Raw genomic sequence first — 22,901 nt, forward strand, 5'->3', positions numbered from 1 at the left:
TATCTCTTCCACAGAATGAAGTGAAAAACAAGGAGGAAACCTTTCATGTTTATGCTGCTGAAAGTGGCTGAAAGTCTCTCATACCCAGACTCATTCCTGCATTGGAAATATATAAGAGTAAAGGTGAGACAATACTAAAGAAGTCTGACTAATTTTTAAACATAAGAATCAACTGTACTTGATTTCCTTTTCCAAACATTTTTGACAAACTATAGTTTCACATTTTCCTTAATACTCAAGTGATAAATGGCAGTGCTACTCAATTTAAGTCTGATTAAAGCCCTTAACATGTGACTATCAATTAAACAGAGCAAAAATCAAATCTTTCAGTCCATTCACTTCAAACTCTTTGCATATTGTGCAAATTACTTCTTTAATCATTTGTTACTCTTACATCTCTTTGGGTTCTAAAAGCAAAACAAGTGAAAAATTATTGTTATAAACCTGTATGCAAAGTATTTAGTATGTGTGAAGAGTATAATAAAGAAAGGAATTAATACAATTTGTAATTCTAAGAAATATCTTGTAGAATATCTTTAAGGGGTAAATTTAATATTTGAGATGCTACTATTTCAGTTATGATTTTAGCTTGTATTTAACTGTGTTTAATTTTTTTTAAAACAAGTCAGTGTCAGTGTCAACATAAAAACAATAAATCATTGTTTCTTTTTCTTATTTATTTTTTTATTTTTTATGGAATGAATACCAAACATGAGCCAGGTGCACCTGGTGCTCTCATCGCTTTTGATTGGATCAGGATTTCCCACACAGTGTCAGATACTGCTTCCAAGAAAAACAGATAATCTGGCACTTTGTCCCGGAATTAAGATGGTTTTTAATTAAGGACGATCATGTGACAGTGGATTAGTCCTATTAGTATCAGCATGAGAAAAGAACATCTGCCCTCATGGTACATATAAGTCGTTACATTATTCTGAATGTCTAATATGGTCCAATAAGAATACTAAAATATATATATTGTGTGTGAGATCTTAAATTCATTAACTAGTCAGGCATCAACTAATATTTTAAGCTTCCATCTATTGAACATTACTGGTTAATACCTGTTCAGGTTATTGAATATGTTGTGGTATGTCTCCATCTAGTGGCGACCAATTCGAACTTCATAAGAAACATGTTTCTAGTGGCATGTCAAGTTGTTAGGATCAATAAGAAAATGTTCCATACCGTCAAAAGTCTGTAATCCACAGTTTGATGATGCCTTAATATCTTTATTCTGAATTATTTACAATGGCACAATGTTTTTATTACTGGTTACAATTTTCACATGATAGTAAAATAAAAATATATAGGGGAGAACGGGGTAATCTGAGCCACTTTTTACATTTGCTCCCCTCTAAGCAAGTTCAAATGATTTATCACTCAAATTTACACATTTCCCATTAATTCAGGATGTTTCCTAGAAATGGGCATTAGCAGATTTTTTTCAAGACAAAGGGCAGTGAAAATATGATTGTTTTAAAAAAAGTTGTCATCTGGCTCACTTTACCCCAGCTGTGGGGTAAACTGATCCACTTACTTTTTCCACTCTGAAACTACCATAACAACACATATTGTAACAGTAAGAATCCTGAAAGCTAGCCACACTTTCCAGAACTAATGTTGGACTAGTAAAAGAATGATGGGGTTTGGTCAATTAACCAAAGCAAATTTTCTAAACACTTGAAAGTAACTCTGAACAAAATCAAATACAACATATTATAATTCAAAGGGTTTTAATAAGATTCAAATTAAAGATAGAACCAGTTAGATTAGAACACAGTCTGGGGGTCAGAACACAGGACCCTTAGAGCCAGCTAGTGTCTGGGGATCAAAGCACAGGAAAATCAGAACCAGCGATAACAGCCTGGGACTCAGAACACAGGAGAAGACCCAACTGGATTATAACATCAGCCTGCCATACTCTACAACAAGGCCTACTCTACATTCCAGCCCTAAAGGTTACAGGGAAAGATGAGAAGGTGCTCTTTCCGTGTGATTACCCTGGGTCGTCTTCCTGGTGTATTTCCTTGGCATGATGGCTTTTCTACAATGTGTATGACATTAAAATAAAACATATGTTATGTAATATTACATTAAAATATGTTTAAGACTAAACTTAACTTGTGCCTCATGGTGGGGGAAAGTGAGACAGTGGCTCACTTTCCCCCACCACCACAATTTGAGAAAAAACTACCTCTCTTAGCATTTCAGGCTAATCTTCAGTTATCAGCATCACATGGTTTCATATGTTGGTAGTTCATCAACACGTATGATAGAAGTTTTTCTACGTGAATACATTTGCTTTGGCACAACAGTTGATTAAGTTGACAGCAAGAAAATTTACTTTTACATGCAAAATACCTATTTTGGTGAAAAAAACATGCTTACCACAGCACCATGAGGTCCTCTCTTTCAGCGCCAAGGGGAAATGAGAGGGGCTTGAAAACCTATATCTCACATGACCACAAATGTTTTCCGTTGCCTAGATACAGGGGGTGGCTCACATTACCCGATGCCTCAGATTCCCCCGTTCTCCCCTACTTATCATTTTTGGTCAGTAAAAACGACTTACTGACGCCTCAATTTAGTTTCAGATAGACATTTTAGTAAATTTTCACACAAAACAAGGATGGTGGATTTCCCCCCCCCCCCCCCATTACTGACACATGAAGTTAACTTGGGAAGGGTTTTTGAATAGGAATTCTAGTTTAGGAATATTCTTACCCTGATAACCTAGCTCCCCCAACCACCTGCCCCCTTGACCCCATTCCTTCGTACCTTCTCCAGTCTACTGCTCCCAAGATTACATTGCTTTTTCAAACTCTTAAACCCTGATTTTCCTCTGTTCATATATCCAGAATGTTATGTTATATTCTAGTGGAGATCCCAAGCTTTCCAAAGATACACTATGTTAATATGTGTCAATCCAAGTGAGTTCTAACAATTGTTTTGTTATTTTACGTTCAATACCTTTCATTATTGTTTTACTTAATTCCACTTGGTGGCACCCGAGATCTATTTGTATCTTTGGCAAATTACCATCATGTCAGCCAACTATAATGGCGGGATCACCAGACTGAGCAGTTACAGGAAATCACATGGTTGCCTGGTTGCATGGTGAAAATGCCAGAGATAAGCACTTGGGGTGCTGTTGTTCTTTTGAATGCTCGTCATCCTCCTGCAATACTGTGAGAGACTCTTGACCTCCTAATTTGACTGTCCTGGTTTAAGCTTAAACATCTGAATCTGTTTTAAATTGTATGTTTTTAAGAAAGTGCAGCAGTGTGGTGGTACGACTATCTATGGGTACGACTGACTGTCCTGTGACTCAAATAATACTGTTTCAATCCCCTGAACCTGACAGTTGTCCAGGCCTGTTGGAAAGTCTGCAAACAACATAGTGAATTATGTATCTGTATTTTAAAACTTCTGCTAAAATGTGCAGATTGTATATAGTCTGTGTGGTTCATTTTGCAATCTAAAATTACCCACAATAGTGGAACCAGTAGAGTATACCTTTGTTAACCTTTATGTGGCTAAAGAAATTACTGTTATCTCTCTGTTAACACACTTGTGGTTTCCTGTTGATCAGCAACCACCACTGTTAACCTATTTTAATGCACATTATTCCTATCCTTTGGATATGTATATTTAGCAAGGATCTATTTTCTTTCTTGTATTTTATTTTTGATTATTACTATGTATGCCAAGCACAGAGCCAGAGGGGGCAACAAGCATTTCAATGTACAAGACATGTTAAGTTTGTAACAATTAAAGGTTTTAAACTGAACTCAACCCATGGGGTTTATGTCACTAGATGGCAGTCAAAAGCAATGATTCCACCTTTTGCTGAGACTTTGGAGAATCACCAAACTGCCAGGCCTACCATTTCCAGGAAATCACATGGTTGTTGGTAAAAGTGCCAAATACAGCCTACCGGGGTGCTGTAACACTGCTGAAGGCTTCACCAGAGGTCAGGGTTGTAATGTTGTTGTTTTTAGCTGAAGGATCAGTTTCTGCCCGCGCTTCTCAGATTTCAAACACAGGCCTGTGTTTTGGTAATACCTTTATTCATAAGAAGGGTACTGATCATTTGGTGTGTGTGTGTGTGTGTGTGTGTGTGTGTGTGTGTGTGTGTGTGTGTGTGTGTGTGTGTGTGTGTGTGTGTGTGTGTGTGTGTGTGTGTGTGTGTGTGTGTGTGTGTGTGTGTGTGTGTGTGCGCGTGTGTGTGTGTGTGTTTGATTTGATGTTTTCCCTTTATCATTAACTGAGAAAACCACACATCAACTGCTTAATGCATCAGAAATATGAAAAAAACTTGTGCTGCAGTAAATGTTGAAATTGCCACACTCCCCAGGGGAAGTTAGGGGATTCACAAAAGACAGCGGGAGTTTACCACACTATAAAACAATACTACCTCTCTCCCTGGCTCAGCTCAAGATAAGATATACAGTTATATTAGGTTACTTATACCTTAAAGTCAAGAGCATATTCAAAAATGTTATCATGCATGCTACCTGTTCACTTTACTCTCCAAAGTCAAAAATTGCAAACCTGTTTTTCAAACGTCTGTCAAATTAAATGAGATGAGATGTGGAAAAGAAGCTACAATGGTGTCAGTTCTGTTGTGCTTGATGCTGCATCAGTTCCTTTATTACTTTTGGTTTAAAGAGGAGAAGAGAAGCAAGTATTAAGTTACAGTGAATATAATCTGTCAAGCAAGTCTTTTCTTTCCTAAAATGCTTTGCTTTTCATTTGAATCCAGAATGATTTTGGTCATGAGACCTTGGGCTTGGCTGTGGTTTGGCTGAGTCAGACAGCCGCCGAGTACACAACACAGTAAAGAAAGAAAGTGAAAGAAAGAACAGGGACTTTCCAGCCGGCGGCATGGTGCAGCGGTATGGTGCAGAACTGGTTAGGCAAAAGCTTCTCCGCACACGCACATCCAAAAACACAGTAGGCCATGATGAGTACATGCTGAATATACTCTTTGAGGGTCCACATGACTCTTTCCATTACACCACAGAGATAGGCACAGCCAGAGCTCCATCATATTTATTTGGATTTAATTCCCTGCACCGGCTAACATTTCTATGCTGCCAGCCATTTTGTGTTTGTGTTTTTTTAAGATCTCACCCTAAGATGGCGGCAACGTTTGGCCTTCGTAACCTGGACGCCGCACAATTGCTCATGGGAAGCAGCCAAGTTTATTGATGAGTCACTGTGACTGATTTGACTTGTATCTCCAAACTGTCTGTATGCACAGTTTTAAGGTGGACACCAAACATTATATTAGTTTTTTCCAGGGGTTTGAAAATATCATTTAATGGGCACTAACGGTACAGTAGCCAAATTATAGGCCACAGAGGAGCACGCAATGGTTCAGATCAGTATGAATATATTATCTCTTTCTTCAGTCCCGTGCCAGATAGACCACTGTAGGCCTACTTCTCTGTCTTGTCATTCCTTTTTCTTGCCTGTCTATTTCTGGTTTAGTCTGCCTGCCCTTTGTCTTCTAGTTTGCCCATGCTGATTGGAAACATGTTGCCAAACTCTGCTTTGAACTTGTAAACAACTGATCGCTGTTAACTGATTTGCTTCTGAGTCTGATTTTAAACCCACATCCGAAAAATTCTTGAACTCAACATGTTTTAAATGTACTGAAAAAGAATACATGAAGCTACTTACAGTAGAGTAAAAAAGTCACTATTATAAACTTGTGCTGACCAAGAGCAGTTTTACATCAAAATGTACGTCATCAGCAGGCTATTGTTGCTGTGGACTGACAGAAAATAACATGTATGTTTCTAAAACCTTCTCAGGTAACTTTACCTTTTTAAAACAGGCACGTGACATCAGTCACCATTTTGTGGACGCTCAGACATCAGGACAAAATGGTGACATGTGACGCCTAAGTCGAGCCTGATCTTGGTCGATAGAGGGGGTTGGTGTTTTGGCATAATGCTCTGTATGAGTTCACTTCACCTTTGGTGTTATGACACATATCACCAGGCAACTTTCCAAAAAGCTTCACTGCCATAAAAAAACAAACGTGTACTAGTCAGGGACTTTCCAGGTCAGCTCAAACAATAAAACACAATTTACCATGCTAAGTCACTCTTGAATTATGACATTTTTTGTCACTTTTAACTGATGTAATTCCCTTCCATTCATCCCACAGTACTTTATGAATCCAGTTGAAACAATTCATATAAACCCTTCATACATTTTAATTGTGGAATTAAGTGCTAAACTTAATCACATGCACAAGAACATGGACTTCCTAAAAATGTATCACATCCTTGCATTAAATAATGCTTTCGAGATACGATTTGATTTTTTACTTTAATCACGCTGGCCGAAGCCTTTGCTTGTCTAGTTGATTATATTTTTAAAAGATGCCATTTGAATATACCTATACCCAATCCTTCAGATAAGGCTTAAATGACTTAGATACTTGACTATGATCCCAAACGTCTGATCAATGTTTTATTGGAGACAAAACAATGAAGCAACCTTTGGATAGTCTGATTATAAATTAAGGTTTGTAGTTTACTGTGTGCTGTCGTGGCAAACCCTTATCCATCTCTACCAAATACCAGGACATGAAATAGAAAAAATTATACAGTAGAGAAATGTATAATAGAGAAATTTCACTCTGAATTCTTTATTTTAATCATTAACAATACAAAATGTTTAATTTCAACAGCCTGAAATAAATATGAACAGATGTGTACTATTAGAGCAGTGAAATAGTTTTTCAGGCCATGTTTTTTTAATATAAGACATTTCTGAAAAAAAAGATATTGGTAGCGGTCCATATTATTAAATTTTCTATACAAATATTTACATGAAGTGATTATCTAACACATGCATCACACTTACACACAACACTTCTGTCACAGTTTACATTGCGCTACGGCATCAACTCAGTGACAGCAGTTTGTCACTGTGGTGAGTTTCCCTCAATGTAGAGCTTCTCTATCAGTTTGTAGTAGCTTCCCTTCTGGTCCATCAGTTCCTGGTGAGTCCCTCGCTCCTGAACTCTGCCGGCACCAACCACTACGATCTGATCCGCCCTCTCAATGGTCTTCAGCCTGTGAGCGATCACCAGCAGGGTCTGGTTGGGACAACTAGCCAGGGCCTGCTGAATCTGTGCACAGTCAATGACAGAAATATTTACTATTTCATTTTCATTATCAGGTATCTCTTTTTTATGTGGAAGCACAGCTAAAGGATGCCAGAAGAAACATAAGAGTACAGTGAAATATAAAATATATTTTTCTTAAAAGTAACATAATTCCACTGGATCAGATGGATGCTCTTCAGTAGCTATATCCAGAATCTTTTACAATTTATGGCGAGTTCAAAGTAGAATAAGTGACACTTTACTGATGATTGGACATCGCTGTGCTTGAAGTTGTGACATACTGTACCTTATTTTCACTCTGAGTGTCCAGAGAGCTCGTTATTTCATCCAGAACAAGGATCTGTGGCTTCCTGACCAGAGCTCGAGCAATGGCGATACGCTGTCTCTCACTTTTAGCCAACTGGCCGCCACCTTCACCCACCTCTGAGAAGTGGAAAACAATATAAAATCAGATTAAGAACCACTGTGTAAAACTTAGAAAATAAATAATTCACATTAGTAGGTAAGCACAACCCCCTTGTCTGTTTTCAGCCATGTCAAATGGAATGAGGGGTTGTTGAAAGAGTTTACCTGTATCGTAGCCTTTCCCCAGCTGCGTGATGAAGTCATGGGCGTTGGCTTTGCGTGCTGCTTCCTGGATTTCATCCAATGAGCAGTCGGCAAGCCCGTAGGCGATGTTGTCTCTGATGGAGCCAGAGAAGAGCACAGGCTCCTGGGTCACCACTGCAATCTGTTAAACAAACCCTCGTCAGCTTGACTATGTGGGGTAAAATTCATACTCAAGTCTTTTACAAAATTTGATAAAAGTAATATAATCAGAATTTCTTTAAAACCCTCTAGCTAATTCTAAAGGGGCCTAAAGAATCAGGAAATATGGGGATTTGTGGGCACTATTAGATGAATGCTTTGGCTTTTACATTTTCATGAGCTCCGTTAGGTCATTGATTAGCTAGAAAGGGGCCATGTACTTGATGCATGTATGTGTCTTGGTGTTTTTTTCTTTTTACAAAATATCAAACTAAACACAGATAACAGACAAAAAAACGATTATCTAAGACATGAGCTCCAAACAAAAGATGGTGTGTGTCATCAGTAACAGAATCAATGATTAATCACCTTCCTATGGAGGAAATGGTGGTCATAGGATTTGAGTGGTTCATTGTCCAATAGGATTTCTCCATCTTGCGGCTCGTAGAATCGCTCCAGCAAACTAACACAGGTGCTTTTCCCTTCTCCAGATGGACCCACCAGCGCTGTCATCTGACCTGACTTCAGCTCCAAAGAAAAGTCCTGAAACAAGGAGACAACAATGGTTATAGTAACACTTTAACTGCAACATTCAACATGTATCCAGTGGACACACATAAACCCTCAGATTAGATTAATATGATCATAAAATAAAAATAAAATCAGGCTATGTCGCTAAAATGCGTCCGTAGTTTAGTATGTATATACATTGTTACTTATTACACGCATCTTGTTTTTTTACTATTCATTTCAATGTTGTTTTAGTCACCTTCAGCACTGTTTTGTCAGGATATGCAGGATAGGCGAAGTTGAGATGGTTGAAGCTGACGTGTCCTGTCAGCTGATGAGGTTTGAGTTTTCCCTCTGTGCTGACCTCAGGCTTTCGGTCCAGGTATTCAAACACTTTCCCAGCAGCCCCCACTGAGTTCAGCATGTCACCAAAGATGTAGGTGAGTGTCTGGAAGGTGGCAGTCAAAAAACTGATTTTATTTTTGAAGTCGAGTTGCGGAATGTCAATCAGATGTTTGGATTATACGGACACAGAAGATATGTCTGGTGAGAGAATATTTTAAGTTATGACCAAATAATTTAGTATGCACTGTTCATGAGGCCATGATGAATAAAAGCAATCTAAAAACATTTCTAATTTCCATGTTTATCTTCATAAAATGCACTAAGTGCTTTCAATAAACAGCTGTGGCTGACAACAATCCACAGAACATACCCTGATGTTATCTCCGAGGTCTGACTGGTAGAGGATGAAGGAAACCAAGTTGCCCGTGGTCATCTGTCCCCTCCGGATGAACAGCCTGCCGTAGTACAACATGAGGACCTGCATGGCCAATCCTGTCAACTACACGCACAAACACAAACACACACAGAGGAACAAATACTGTTAAGTAATGCTATAGGCTATGCTATGTGCATTGAAATGCTATATGCAATGACATGCTCAACACCACCTGAGCTATAATTAAAAAAATTAAAAAAACACACACAATTTTAAAAAAAGCCAAACTTCTCACCCTCCGTGCGAGCAGATAAACCGCCCTGACAGTGTCTCGGCGAGTCTTGAGGGTGTGTATGTCCATCAAGCGGTTGTCATAGCGACGGGCCTCATGTTTTCCTGTGTTAAAGCTACGGACCACATGAATCCCGGACACTACTTCGTTCGCAGCGTCATTTGCCAGAGCCATTGTGTCCTGCACTGCGAGGGACAGCCGCTGGGGAAAGCATAAAAATGGACAGTAATCAGTACTTGAACTAAATTTAACTAGAGGCAAGTCCTTTGCATTGATGAAAAAGGCATTAGAGACATAGAAAATCACATTTCAAATGTATAAAAGGCAGCATAAGCTCATAGGTAAAACAAAAAATTGTTTAACATGAGTTTTCTTATTCTGAGCAACATTTATCTTTTGAAAAAAATACAAACCTGCAAAATTATTAATTTACTAATTACTGGTTCACTTACAAGGACTTTTTTTGATAATGGATATGATAAATATAATTATGTGGATCTATATGTCAATTCAACACATGTTATTAAGCTCCTTTTACCTGGTAGTGTGTGTCATAGATGTTCTGAATGAGGCCAGTGATGGGCGATTCCATCAATACCAGGAATGTGAGCTTCCATGAAATATTCATCATCAGGGAAATCATGCCCAGTGTCTTGATGAATGTCCTCAGCAGCACATTGCAATTCAGACACACTGTTCTTCCCATCAAGGTGGTGTCTTTAGACAACCTGGAAGTGATTTCACCTACACAGAGAATACACATTGAAATTGGTATTTAATGCCCTCTCAAAAAACCACAGAGGAGGTCATTGTGCAGGGTCAGCCATATTGCAGTGCCCCTGGAGCAGTGCTGGGGTTACAGTAAGTGCCTTGCTCAAGGACACAATGGTAAATGTGCCTGCATGTTTTGTGTTGCCACCATTACAGTAGTTTTACAAGTAACAGCCTCCTGTCTGGTGTCAGGGATCAAACCAGCAACCTCATGGTTACTGGTCGCTCCCTCTTTCCGCTAGGCCTACACCCGAGTTTACTTGTGTTCTTCATGTTCACTGAGAAATTTTCCATACAGCGTCACAGAATGTTACATTATAAGAGCCTTACCTGTCTTTATTGCCTCAAAGAATCCAATTTCCTGTTTGGTCAAAGCTCCAAACAGCATGACTTTCACTCTGCATGTGTAGGAGCTGATGGCAGACAGTAAGAGACCCCCTCTGCAGCCGGCACTCACAGAGCTAATCAATGAAAGAGAAAGTCAGGTTATGACCACATTGACCAGTGAGCCACACACACATGCTGAAGGATGAATGTGGAAGGAAAATACATTCCCATACCTTCCAAGAGAGAACAGGCCCATGAAGAGGAGTGCAGATATGAATTCATCCGGCTGATACTGACTGCCAAGGATGTCAATGACTCGGCCAGTGTAATATGGGATGAACATCTGACCTGAGGAGAGACACACACACACACACACACACACACACACACACACACACACACACACACACACATATATAATTCTTTATTTCAGACCCAGGGGGATCCATATCAACACAAACAACATAAACAAATACACAAACACAGAGTAAAAAATACACAGCCTTTCACAATATTCAGTGCCAAGCATACAGACATGATCGCCAATGGTTCCACAGTCTGGAAGAAAATCTGACCGAACTGCATAGAGGGTTGGCCAAAACTGCAATTAAGTTATTTTCAGACTCAGATGCCCTACACATAAATCCATGCATCAGGCCACGTAACACAGCAGAGCAGGTAGGGACCCCAACACTTACAAACATTTGGCTTGCACTGGAGCTTCTTGGAGCTCTCAGCAGTAGCCTCATGCTATCATTATAGGCCACTGTAAGCTTTCTAATGCTGCCTTGTTTATAACGACACCACAGGTGGGCAGTATACAGCGGCGTACAATACGCTCTAAAGAGTGAGATTTTGACAGGTACAGAGCACATACTAAACTTACGGCAGAGCATGTTCGCTTGTGCATACAGCTTCCGACGCTGCCTATAGATATCATTGTCATCAGACAGGTCATTAGACATAATATGGCCCAAGTATGTAATTTCACTGCACACACTGAGTGCAGTGCCAGACAGATAGAAGTCAGGGAAGGTTGACTGTCTGTCTCCTCTGCTTCTGACAATCATGATCTTACTCTTTTTTGCGTTGTATTTTATGTCAAAATCATCACCATACTGTGTGCATACTCTCAGAAGCTGTTGTAGACCAGCACTATATGGGCTAAAGATGACCAGATCATCTGCGTACATAAGGTGGTTAATGAGTGAGTCCCCAATCCTACAGCCTGTACCAGATGCATTTAAAATCAAAGACAAGTCATTCATATACATATTAAAAAGAAAAGGAGACAAAATTCCGCCCTGGCGAACACCATTGGTAACATGGAAGGGATCAGATGTTACACTCCCCCATCTCACCCTCATTGCCTGATGCGAGTACCAATAGACCAAGATTCTAATTAAAAAACCAGGGACCCCACTTTTAGACAATTTTAAAAACAATTTCCCATGATTAACACGATCAAAAGCTTTAGAAGCATCAATAAAACACATGAACATTGTGGAATTTTGCCTATTATATTTATCTAAAATTTCCTTTAGTGCAAAAATACATAAATCAGTACCATGCTTTCTTTTAAAACCAAATTGGTGGTCAGTAGACAGGACATACACACACACACACACACACATTAGATTATAAACATCTTCATGAAAGTGGACCAGTGTATCACAAAATTATAGTACCAACTTTTACTCAGCTATGTGATTATATCCCTATATTGAGAGTAACATTTTAAAATACATTTGTAAATAATGCTAATAGAGAACATCCAAACATCATCCATCATCATCATCTGCTGTATGTCAACTTACAGATAACAGCCAAAGACAGGAACACAAGTCCCCCCAGCAGCAGTAGATAGTCGGGCTTGTACAGAAGCAGGACTCTCACAAACAGCTCCCTTGCTTTCTGCTTCTTCTCTTTGCCGGCTGCTGCATCGTCGCTGTCCGGGATGGTGATCTCCCAAAACAGCGCAGCAGCCAGTGAAGCTCCGCCGGACATCATCCAGCAGCGCGCGTCCGCCAGTGAGCCACACTGTGTCTCCTCATGGTAGATGGCTCTGGTCCCCGTCTCAAACACCGCGGGCAGCAGACTGTGCGCCGTTATAAAACGAATCAGCAACGGGTTGATCTCTCCGAGGCTCAGCAGTGTTACGGTAAATAATGCCAAACCCCGGAGACACGCACAAACCCAAATAGGCGCAAAGTGTCCACAGACGTTATGAGTTACAACAAATTGCGATGCGTAAAACAAGGAAAGGTCGACGCAAACCGCTACGATCAAAGTGATCACTTTGCGGATTGCTGTTGCTGTTTTGCCTGCCATTTTCCAGTCGCAGTCGTCCTCGTTTGAGCACTGCCGCGGGACCAGTGTTTTGAGTTTTAATTTACTTTCAGTTTCATTTTCTGTCAGGTTCTGGGGTTTCCCTGAAATCCCAAATGCAGAGCACAAAAACAAACTTTGCAGTAGAATAAATAAGTGGTTACACACGTGAAGTAGGGCTACTTCTAATGAATTTGTATCTTCATTATCATTAATGATGCTGTCTCATCATCCTCATCTTCCTCCTGAGTACTGTATGAAAGCTGCAGCTATAACGTCCAGTGTAATACCTAGACAGTATTATTTCTTAAACAAAGTGATTGTTCATTGTAAAAAGAGAAACAAAAAAGTAAATATTTTAACAATGATATTTTTATTTTTAAATTGCACATAATTGACATTGAAGCAGTCATGAACAAAAAATTACACAATCTTGTGCAATACATTTGACTTTCACTTTTTGTTGTTTTTCAGACTATAACACTCATGTAATAGGACTGTGTGGTAAAAAAAACAATGTGTGTACAAGCTGAATAAGTTGACAGCTGAACCAAAAAGCCTGTGAGTGATTGTTATTGTGATCAAAACAAATACCTAATTGCTTCTAGCACTACAGCTGTTTAGCAGATTAGAGATGAAAAAACTATATAATGATCACTGATCAAAGAAGGTGGGCAAGTCATTTCCTAGAATGACTTTCTCGTCTGTGCTGTGTTCATCGATGGTGACGAGATAGGCCACGCCACCACTGGAGCCGTCGCGGTTCATTGCCAAAGAGAGAGCTACAAGAGGGAGAAAGACAATAAGAGAAGAGATTGGAGGTTGGGTACATTGTTTGTTTTTTTGTTTGTTTTTTACCAAGTTTTAGAGTTTTTCTAAGTTTAAGATGAACTTACTGTTGACAACAAACTTCTGGCACTCGTCCTTGCTCATGCCCCTGCGAAACTCAGCATCAACGAACCCATAAACATATGAGCTGCCGGAGCCACCAACTGCAAAAGGTTGCCTTGTCAGGAGACCATTCAGGGTCGCAAACACCTGGGAGAGGTCAAAGGGCAAAGGAAGGGAACAAGACAAATCGCAGTTTGATTTCTTTATGGACATCAGGGCGCAAACTTCTACTAAAAATTATTTGTAAACATTTCTCATTTTAAAAGAAAAGAAGGATTTTTTTTCCTGTCAACATAGAGCCAGGACCTGTAACATATATTTAGTGCATCACGTTAACTGTTCCCTGTGTTAGTTGGCCGTACTATAATAATTTGAGGTTTTGACACGTGGGGGTTTGATGAGGCCATTAACAGATTATTGAATATCCGATCTGCTGATACTAAAGTAAGTGCTTCCCAGTCAACAAACCAGCCAACAACATGTGCTTACTGACCTGTCCTTTATCTTTTTTGTCCCAGCCAGCCACGATGAGATGCGCTGACAGCTCTTCCTTGTACTTGTATGAGATGTTTTTCACCAGAGTGGCAGCTGAGCAAACCTTAGGGTCCTCACCGATCTCAATACTGACATGAGGAGACAAAAAGGAAGTGTATTAAGTGCATACATATATTCCCTGAGTTTTTTCCAGAAAACGTGAGGAAACGAAACAAATTAATGTCTCTCTGTCTAAACGTTACTTTTGCTGTGTATTTACCTGTGAACATCCAACTGGTAGTTGACCATCTCAGCGATGGTCTGAGCGTCCGCTGCAGAGCCTGACAGAGCACAGTAGATCTTGTCATGGAGAGGTGAGAGCTTGTTCATCACTCTGTTCACCACTGAGGCCCTGGAGGGAGGAAGAGGAGAATGTGTGTAATCGTAAGGTGCAAACATTTAAATAGAGGAAAAGGTGAAAATATACTAACTTAAAATACAAGGTAATTTATTTTAAAGCTATAGTGCGTAACTTTTTCATGTAAATTAGTGTAGTTTACATTCAAGCCATCACCAAACAAGTTGTCACAAAGTTGATTAAGCCTATCAGCACCACAAAACCCTCTCTGTATTTCTCAGTATGGCAGCGTTTACAAACTGGTTTTGCCCCATCACACTGGTGCAGGAGCTCAAGATGCTCCCACAACATGTTTCAGTTGTTGATAGTCCTGCTAGAAAAAAAACCTGGACATACAGCAGAAAGAATAAAATCCATGTGCGAACACCGGAGGCTTACCTCATTTAGATGAACGGACAGTGTTGTTGTAATTACTCAGAATTACTCATGGGGGCAACATAAATTACGCACTATAGCTTTAAAGATCGTATTATGGAGATAGACTTGGACACAGTAACAAACAAACAGGTGCACTCGCACATGAACACACCAACTCACCCTGCTGACACTCGGGAATCAGACCCCAGCACGACCCCTCCATCAAACTCGATGGCAATAATAGTCGTCTACAAATAAAAACAGACAATATTAATAGTTCATTCCACGGAGCTGTTACTGACGTTACCGCGCATGGCCGTGGAGTCAGCCGTATGCTCGAAACTCTGCGCACATTAACAAGCCACCGAGTCGCTCAAAGACATTAAAAATCTCATACTTACTCCGGTTTTCACCTCTTCAGACAACCACTCTGGCCCCGTTTCTTCCAACATGCTGGTGCACTGCAGGGAATGCGTCGACGACAACAAAGATGGTATCCGTCTGCCAGGGAAGTTAAGGTGACTCCAGGCGTAAAATGAAACGTTCAGGCGAGCAGTACTGTTCTATAATGTTTTTTTTCTGGTCAGAAAACAACTATGTTTTCGACGCGTTTGGTTAACAATCAGGCTATCAGTTGGAGTCCATGTTTTCCTTGAATGAAATCGAAATTGAAAGTCAAATTGTCCCTCCTCTTCAATGAGGCTATAGTGAATCAGTCTTAGTTTGTTTCAAACAATACAAACATTTCATTATAATTTATTGGTGCTCATTAGACTTTGTGATGAGGTACCATTAAACACTTTACATACAGTAAGTCTGTACACATACACACTGTATTTATTTTAAACACAATATGTTTGTATACAGTATATTATTTTTGTGTATGTTAAACATATATTATACACAAAATAGAATATAAATATATATACACAGCAAGCATACAGTATATACATAAGCTTACAGTATATACACCAACTGTAAATAAACATACAGTAGACTATAACTATAGGATATATGCACTAGGAAAAAAAGGACAGTCATTTACTCAACACATCACAAACCCTTGAAGATTTTGTAAAGCACCAAACTAAAAAAAAATAACAATGAGATTTTGGAAAATATTTATAATTTTTATTTATTTGTGTTTCACATATTTCCACACATTTAAAATGAAAAAGAAAATACACAATACATGCAAGAACTGGGCATACATAAGGGCAGAGAGTAACCTTATATTTAGGAAAGGATTATATTTTTTAGAATTTGAGTTTGGAAGATGGTTGTTTGATATATATTTTCTTTAAACTAGCCTGTGTCTTTAACAAAGACTCAACAGCTGTTACACATTCATAAGTTTTTAATTCGCAGATGACTAACTTGTTCTTAGATGAATGAATGAATGAATGTGTGTGTGTGTGTGTGTGTGTGTGTGTGTGTGTGTGTGTGTGTGTGTGTGTGTGTGTGTGTGTGTGTGTGTGTGTGTGATTCAAGGATTCAAAATAATTACTCCATGGTAAAAAAAAAAATCCACATGTCATTGGCTGTTCAAAGGCAGTTACTCGTCATGGAACTTGGGCAGCTTGTCTCCAGGTACCACCACATGCTCAACCCCTGTCTCTGTGATCACCACCAGGTGAGCCACGCCCCCACTGACGTTGTCTCTGCCCATGGCCAGAGCCAGAGCTGTGGGCACAGGGACAGAGGAGGAAAGAAGAAAGAAAGGGGGAAAATGTTTGAGAAATGTAGGTCAAGCTAAAAACATGCAGTTTGCAACATTAATACAGCTCATGACGATAAATATGATTATTATTGTGTTCAAAAGTGTTATGTTTCAATTAATTTCAAACGGACGGCTTCTTACTCTATGATCAAATAAGTACATGCAACACTGCAGATATTAAGTATGTAAGAACATAAACTCCCATTGTTATAAACTCCTTCTGAATATCATTCTAATCCCTCATTTGAGATGTAATGTGCTGACAAATAACTCGTACATATACACGGACACAATCTAATTTCCCCAAAAGCCATTTTCAAATCCTGACAGCCTGAAGCAAAGTAAATACAGTAATACAACAGTACCATTAGTGGCAAACTGTAGGCATTCGTCTCTGTTCATGTTAGGTTTGTATTTGGCGTCAACATAGCCGTAGATGTAAGTGCTGCCCGAGCCACCGATGGTCACCGGCTGACGGACTAACATCCCGCCTAGAGACACGACATACACCTGCAGACAGAGAGAATATCATTAATGCAGCAAAATGAGCTACTTACTACTACAAACTATCATCATCACTCTTTCTCTGATGTTTGACTGTCTTTATAACCACTGCCCACCTGAGCCCCTTTCTTCTTGTCCCAGCCTGCGGTGATGAAGCCGGCCTGGAGCTCCTCTTTGTTATTGTAACACAGTTCTTTCAGCACCGACGCTGCTGCTATCACCAGAGGAGGGGTCTCCAGCTGGACACTGTATATAATATGAGGGGGGTCAAAATATACCAGAGCGGGTCAAGTTTTAAAGTTGGTGCTGTTGGAAGATTGAATTATGTGTTGTCTTGGATGTTGGATTTAGTCTTATATGTGTGTGGGACAGATGGAGCACATACAGGATGAGATGCAGGTGCAATATGTGTTGGATGTATTTGTGTGTGTGTGCGTGTGTGTGTGTGTGTGTGTGTGTGTGTGTGTGTGTGTGTGTGTGTGTGTGTGTCTGTGTGTGTCTGTGTGTGTGGGGCACCTGTGGAAGGACAGATGGAACTTTGCAGACTTAATGACGGCCTGAGCATCAGCGAGGGAGCCAGCCATGCAGCAGAAGATCTGGTCATGAACCTGAATGACCTTGTTGATGGTCTTAGATGACACATACTCACTGAAGAGAGAGAGAGAGAGAAAGCGAGAGAGAGAGAGATGATGAACAAAGCCAGAAGGCAGAGGCCTTTCAGATTGACACGTGCAGAAGGGAATTGAGGGTTGTTTAGTCTCGGTCTAGCAGTTCTATCATTAAGCTGTTTAACTCATAAGAATTAGGTCCCACACATGCTTTCAAATCAATAATGTTGTTAATGTGCCCTATTCACAAAATAATTTCAGGGTGAGTATACAAGTGTTGAATTTAATTGAACATTGAACCTAGTCAAAGGTGGGACAAGAATTAAGACATTTACTTAACTGAAAGGAGCATAACCACACATCGGAAAGAGTCAATTGCATCAAATGTTACTAAAGTAAATTCTGAACAAAAGATGTAAAAGTATTCAAAGCACCTTTTTACTTATGCAGACCTCTGTTTCTGTGCATCAACTTACACTTTTGGATGTGTATCTTTATGCTCTTCTCTGTATGAATGTGTTCAACAATCAAGTAAACTTCAGTGTATAATCATTCTCACCCTCCCATTGAAGCCCGTGAGTCTGACCCAATTACGACCCCTCCATCAAAAGTGGCAGCCAGGATGGTGGTCTAAGGAAGGAGAGAGGGAAATAGTTATTGTTGGTAAGTTTTTATCTCCAGCATCGAATACGTATATATTACGCCAAATATGACATTGGACAAATAATGTACAACAGTGGCATCAGAGGCAGTCGATTTGGATCTCTCTCATTGCTCCGCGTTCCTTCATGCAGACTGAGCAATGCTATGAATTCTGGGATTTAGAGTTCTGTGAAACAATTGACGATATCTATAGCTGAAAATGAAAGTGTAGCCAGTAGTTAATTTGTAGAAATGTAAAGAATAAACTGGTGCCGGGCAAACATAAACGAATTACTGTGAAATATAAAACGTGGAATTTCCAGTCGATTGAATTTCACTTCACTTTGTGTTACGTTAATCCTCTGGCATGGCATCACCTGTACCTCAGCGAAATCGGATTTTGGTCATTTTACGCGTAATAAGCTTTGGTGATGCATCGATAGCTACAGCTGCTTGTTAATCGATCACGATTTACTCACCCCTGTGCTGACTCCTTTGACTTTTGAGTCCGTGCAGTGTTTCTCCATTTTCAATCCAAAATCGAAAGAAAAGAAAGAGAGGTGACGCTCAAAACAGCGACCTCAGGCGCACCGAGACGCGCAAAGGAGCCGCGTCTAGACCCAGTATGGCGCTATCAAATGTCCTCGAAACTCCTGCAGCAGGGTTTAATTTCGACAACGCAGCGAGGTATGTGCTTCTTTACATGTATTCTAGTAGCAGACTGAATCAGTTATGTCAAAAAAGTAATTCAACTGACGGGTACGTTGAGCTTTCACCAGGATCAAAAGTGAAAGTAACTTTTTCCTGTTTGTTTATCAGTTTAATAAATGTAACAATGCAGTGATGATGTATTCACGGTTATTTCTATGTCTATAAAATATTTTCATAAGTTAACCCCCCCTCCCATTTTACCCATTTCCCCCTTTCTTTAGGAATGCTACATTAAAGGGTATTTTTGAAGGAGGACAGACACCTACACCTCTGAAAACAGGCACCACAATAGCAGGAGTGGTGTTCAAGGCGAGTATGCAGCTGCTTTGTCTGAAAATATTAATGAACTAAAAGAATGACTATGTTTTATTTTTTACTTTTTATGGTTCTGTAGTTTTGAGCGTAGATTCCCAGTGACACTGCATTCAAGGTGGGTGAATGGGGAAAAAAGTACCAATCATTCACAGGACAAGAAAAAAGAGCATAAAAAAGTTAATATGAATATTATATTTTCAAATAAAAATGTTGCTGTTCAGTCGGCAACTCATACATGTCATGTCCTGGAGCATCACTGAACACAACGAGGAATGTTTTTTAGTTTCTAATTAACGTTATAGTCATTGCACAGACCACTGAGACCACTGCACTGCAGTGTTAAAAAGTCCCTATTTGTCCCGTTTGCACCACAATACAATACACCGGTCAGGCCCATACATATAGGCATGGTTACTATACTTACGTATGTCCTAATTTGTCTGTGTTGGTGCAGGATGGGGTGGTGCTGGGAGCCGACACCAGAGCTACATCCAGTGAAGTGGTGGCGGACAAGATGTGTGCAAAGATCCATTACATTGCTCCAAATATATAGTAAGTCTCCTGAGTGATAGACTGATACTACAGGAGGAGAAACATACCTTCAAAATACATGATTTCTGATGCACATTTGGGCAATATGTCATTTTCTTAAACTGCCTGCTTTACTTGCTTTCAAGTGAATTCCTACCCCAGAATGCTCTATTGTGACCATATATTAAGTATTGATGTTTGTCTCATAAGAAAACTTTCCCATTGTGACTTTTTGTTCATACAAACAACAATGTAATGAAGGAATAATTGTAAACACAGTACAATACTCATGACATATTTTTCAAGAAGAAAGTTGTGTCTGCATTGCTTTCTGGGATAATGAAGCTACATCTTCCTTGTGATTGTTCAAGAAAAATAGTGGCTTGAGAAAGAATACGTTGCTCTACTTTTCCCTCTCTCTCTTCTCTTTAATATTTCCCTTTTTTAATTTTTGGAATCCTCTATCTCTCTCCCTCTCTCTCTCTCTCTCTCTCTCTCCATAGTTGTTGTGGAGCCGGCACAGCAGCAGATACAGAGAAGACAACAGACCTCCTCTCCTCCAACCTCACCATCTTCTCTCTGAACAGCGGGAGGAACCCTCGTGTTGTCATGGCCGTCAACATACTGCAGGATTTGCTGTACAGGTTTGTGTAAATGTGTGTGTTAAAGAGTTAAACTCTGTTTTGCAACCAAACATTTTGTTCATTCGGTTCATTGTATTTTGATCTGTGTGACTTCAGATATCACGGCCAGATTGGTGCCAATCTTATACTAGGGGGAGTAGATTGCAGTGGGAACCATCTGTACACAGTGGGGCCTTATGGGAGTGTGAATAAGGTTCCTTACCTTTCAATGGGTAAGTGACATCATACTTTATGTGACATAATTTTGATCTCTCGTGTTTCGAACTCTTGTTTTGTGCATAAAGCATGAATCAGCTAATGCAGAAGCTTATTGAATAACTGTCAAAACATAAGTTATATTGACTCAAAATACCTAAACACTAGTGGCTGTGTATCGGTGAAGCTTGATCAATAATTAAACCTTGTTAGCTTTGTAATGGAACCTTTATTAATGTGAATAAAAAATTAAAATAATAAAAATTTGCATGTACCAAACGTGTGACCAAAAACCCGACTTTCCTTTGAAAATAGTGGCCGGAAGTTACATATTGTGTTTAAATGAAAGTGTCAGTGATTATGACTTTGTTACACTATAGTAAACAAATGTAAATTACATTATACATCTAACATTGCTGCAGTTATGCATTTGATTCACTCTTAGACATAAAAGCTGTTTTGTCTGACTTTACTTTGTGCAGGATCTGGTGATCTTGCTGCTCTTGGGATTCTAGAGGACAGGTTCAAACACGACCTGGAGGTATAGGTGGTTTTCCATATTGTGACAATCATTTTTAGTCGATCATTTAGAAATTGTCGCAAAATAATTTTACCTACTTATGAGCATTAGTTATTGCATTGTAGTAGGACCGTAGGCCAAATGAGCCTCTGTACATGCAACCAGTTGATAAAACCATTCGTCTCCTTTTATCGAATCATGTATGTTTATCAAATATAAAAACTGAAAGATTGTTTACGCATTTAGATTTGCACAGTGATGAATGCTCCCTTCATGTTCCCTGATTTCTCTTTAACTTTCACAGCTGGAAGACGCAAAGGAGCTGGTGCGTGTTGCCATCCACGCGGGCATCATGAATGACCTCGGATCAGGCAACAACATCGACATCTGTGTCATTACCAGAGAGGGAGTGGACTACATCAGACCCTACAAGGAGTCAGAGTTCAAAGACAACAGGTAGGCCAGGTTTCTTAAAATAGTTTATTGAAACACACTTCCGGCCACTATTTTCAAAGGAAAGTCGGGTTTTTGGTCACACGTTTGGTGCATGCAAATTTTAATTTTTTTAATTTTTTATTCACATTAATAAAGGTTCCATTACAAAGCTAACAAGGTTTAATTATTGATCAAGCTTCACCGATACACAGCCACTAGTGTTTAGGTATTTTGAGTCAGTGTCAAAGGTTAATTTCACATTTAATTAAAAAAGTATCTATTTTAAAGGCTAATCTATCTATCTATCTATCTATCTATCTATCTATCTATCTATCTATCTATCTATCTATCCATCTATCTATCTATCTATCTATCTATCTATCTATCTATCTATCTATCTATCTATCTATCTATCTATCTATCTATCTATCTATCTATCTATCTATCCATCCATCCATCCATCCATCCATCCATCCATCCTAGGAAAATGAAGTACAAGTATCGTCCAGGCACGACGTCGGTTCTGACAGAGAAAGTCGTCCCCTTAAAGCTGGAGGTTGTGCGGGAGACGGTGAAGCAGATGGATACAGCCTGAGCCACAGTCCCACCACATAAACCAACACAACATTTAGCAGTTAATGTGAAAAATATTAAATTTCAATACATTGTTATTCACCAGAATTTAAATATAAGCAGTGATACACCTCTGACGTTAGATTAACATTGTAATCATCTGTTTCTCCTCTGTTGCTGTGCTTCCCTCTGATGTGGAATATGTCAGAATATTTGCAGTCAACCCTGCAGCACTACATTACTGCTATTCGACCATAACATACAGACTGTAACATGTTTTTACAATATGGAAAAATAATAAAAAATTATTGAATATATTCTACTTGACCCCTGTTGCCTCATTTGTTTTCATCTCTTGTGCTGACTCACTGTATATTATAATCCCCAAACAGCAGCCCTGTACTTATAACAGGCCCAAGAGAAATAACAGCTACTGCATGTTGTGTACATCAAACTATGAATGCTAGATGCATTGTATAGCCTAGTGTACAGTAGTTTGATAAATATGAAATAT

General features: G+C 39.4%; 4 protein-coding genes across 4 annotated transcripts; 1 reads left to right on the plus strand and 3 right to left on the minus strand.

Moving 5' to 3' along the window:
* Positions 1 to 6,684: 6,684 nt before the first annotated feature.
* tap2a (transporter associated with antigen processing, subunit type a) lies at positions 6,685 to 12,862 on the minus strand. The gene is made up of 11 exons (XM_080044957.1): positions 12,339 to 12,862; positions 10,755 to 10,869; positions 10,525 to 10,655; positions 9,962 to 10,167; positions 9,427 to 9,624; positions 9,126 to 9,254; positions 8,670 to 8,858; positions 8,270 to 8,443; positions 7,724 to 7,883; positions 7,440 to 7,576; positions 6,685 to 7,156 (listed from the first exon to the last, which is right to left on the minus strand). Exons 1-11 carry the CDS (start codon positions 12,850 to 12,852, stop codon positions 6,950 to 6,952), a joined length of 2,160 nt encoding a protein of 719 aa, XP_079901083.1. The 5' UTR covers positions 12,853 to 12,862; the 3' UTR covers positions 6,685 to 6,949.
* A 360-nt stretch (positions 12,863 to 13,222) lies between these two features.
* psmb9a (proteasome 20S subunit beta 9a) lies at positions 13,223 to 15,646 on the minus strand. Its single transcript, XM_080046132.1, has 6 exons — positions 15,391 to 15,646; positions 15,170 to 15,237; positions 14,495 to 14,626; positions 14,234 to 14,363; positions 13,746 to 13,887; positions 13,223 to 13,631 (listed from the first exon to the last, which is right to left on the minus strand). Exons 1-6 carry the CDS (start codon positions 15,439 to 15,441, stop codon positions 13,504 to 13,506), a joined length of 651 nt encoding a protein of 216 aa, XP_079902258.1. The 5' UTR covers positions 15,442 to 15,646; the 3' UTR covers positions 13,223 to 13,503.
* Positions 15,647 to 16,397: 751 nt separating this feature from the next.
* Positions 16,398 to 19,062, minus strand: psmb12 (proteasome 20S subunit beta 12). Its single transcript, XM_080046112.1, has 6 exons — positions 18,943 to 19,062; positions 18,381 to 18,451; positions 17,730 to 17,861; positions 17,330 to 17,459; positions 17,075 to 17,219; positions 16,398 to 16,672 (listed from the first exon to the last, which is right to left on the minus strand). The coding sequence occupies exons 1-6, from the start codon at positions 18,988 to 18,990 to the stop codon at positions 16,545 to 16,547; spliced, it is 654 nt and encodes a 217-aa protein (XP_079902238.1). The 5' UTR covers positions 18,991 to 19,062; the 3' UTR covers positions 16,398 to 16,544.
* psmb13a (proteasome 20S subunit beta 13a) lies at positions 19,017 to 22,698 on the plus strand. The gene is made up of 8 exons (XM_080046111.1): positions 19,017 to 19,150; positions 19,396 to 19,483; positions 19,944 to 20,041; positions 20,524 to 20,664; positions 20,761 to 20,876; positions 21,342 to 21,400; positions 21,684 to 21,835; positions 22,298 to 22,698. The coding sequence occupies exons 1-8, from the start codon at positions 19,089 to 19,091 to the stop codon at positions 22,407 to 22,409; spliced, it is 828 nt and encodes a 275-aa protein (XP_079902237.1). The 5' UTR covers positions 19,017 to 19,088; the 3' UTR covers positions 22,410 to 22,698.
* The last annotated feature ends 203 nt before the right edge of the window (positions 22,699 to 22,901 follow it).

This window comes from Ammodytes marinus (assembly GCF_949987685.1).
Source record: "Ammodytes marinus genome assembly, chromosome: 17".
NCBI classification, from domain to species: Eukaryota; Metazoa; Chordata; class Actinopteri; order Uranoscopiformes; family Ammodytidae; genus Ammodytes; species Ammodytes marinus.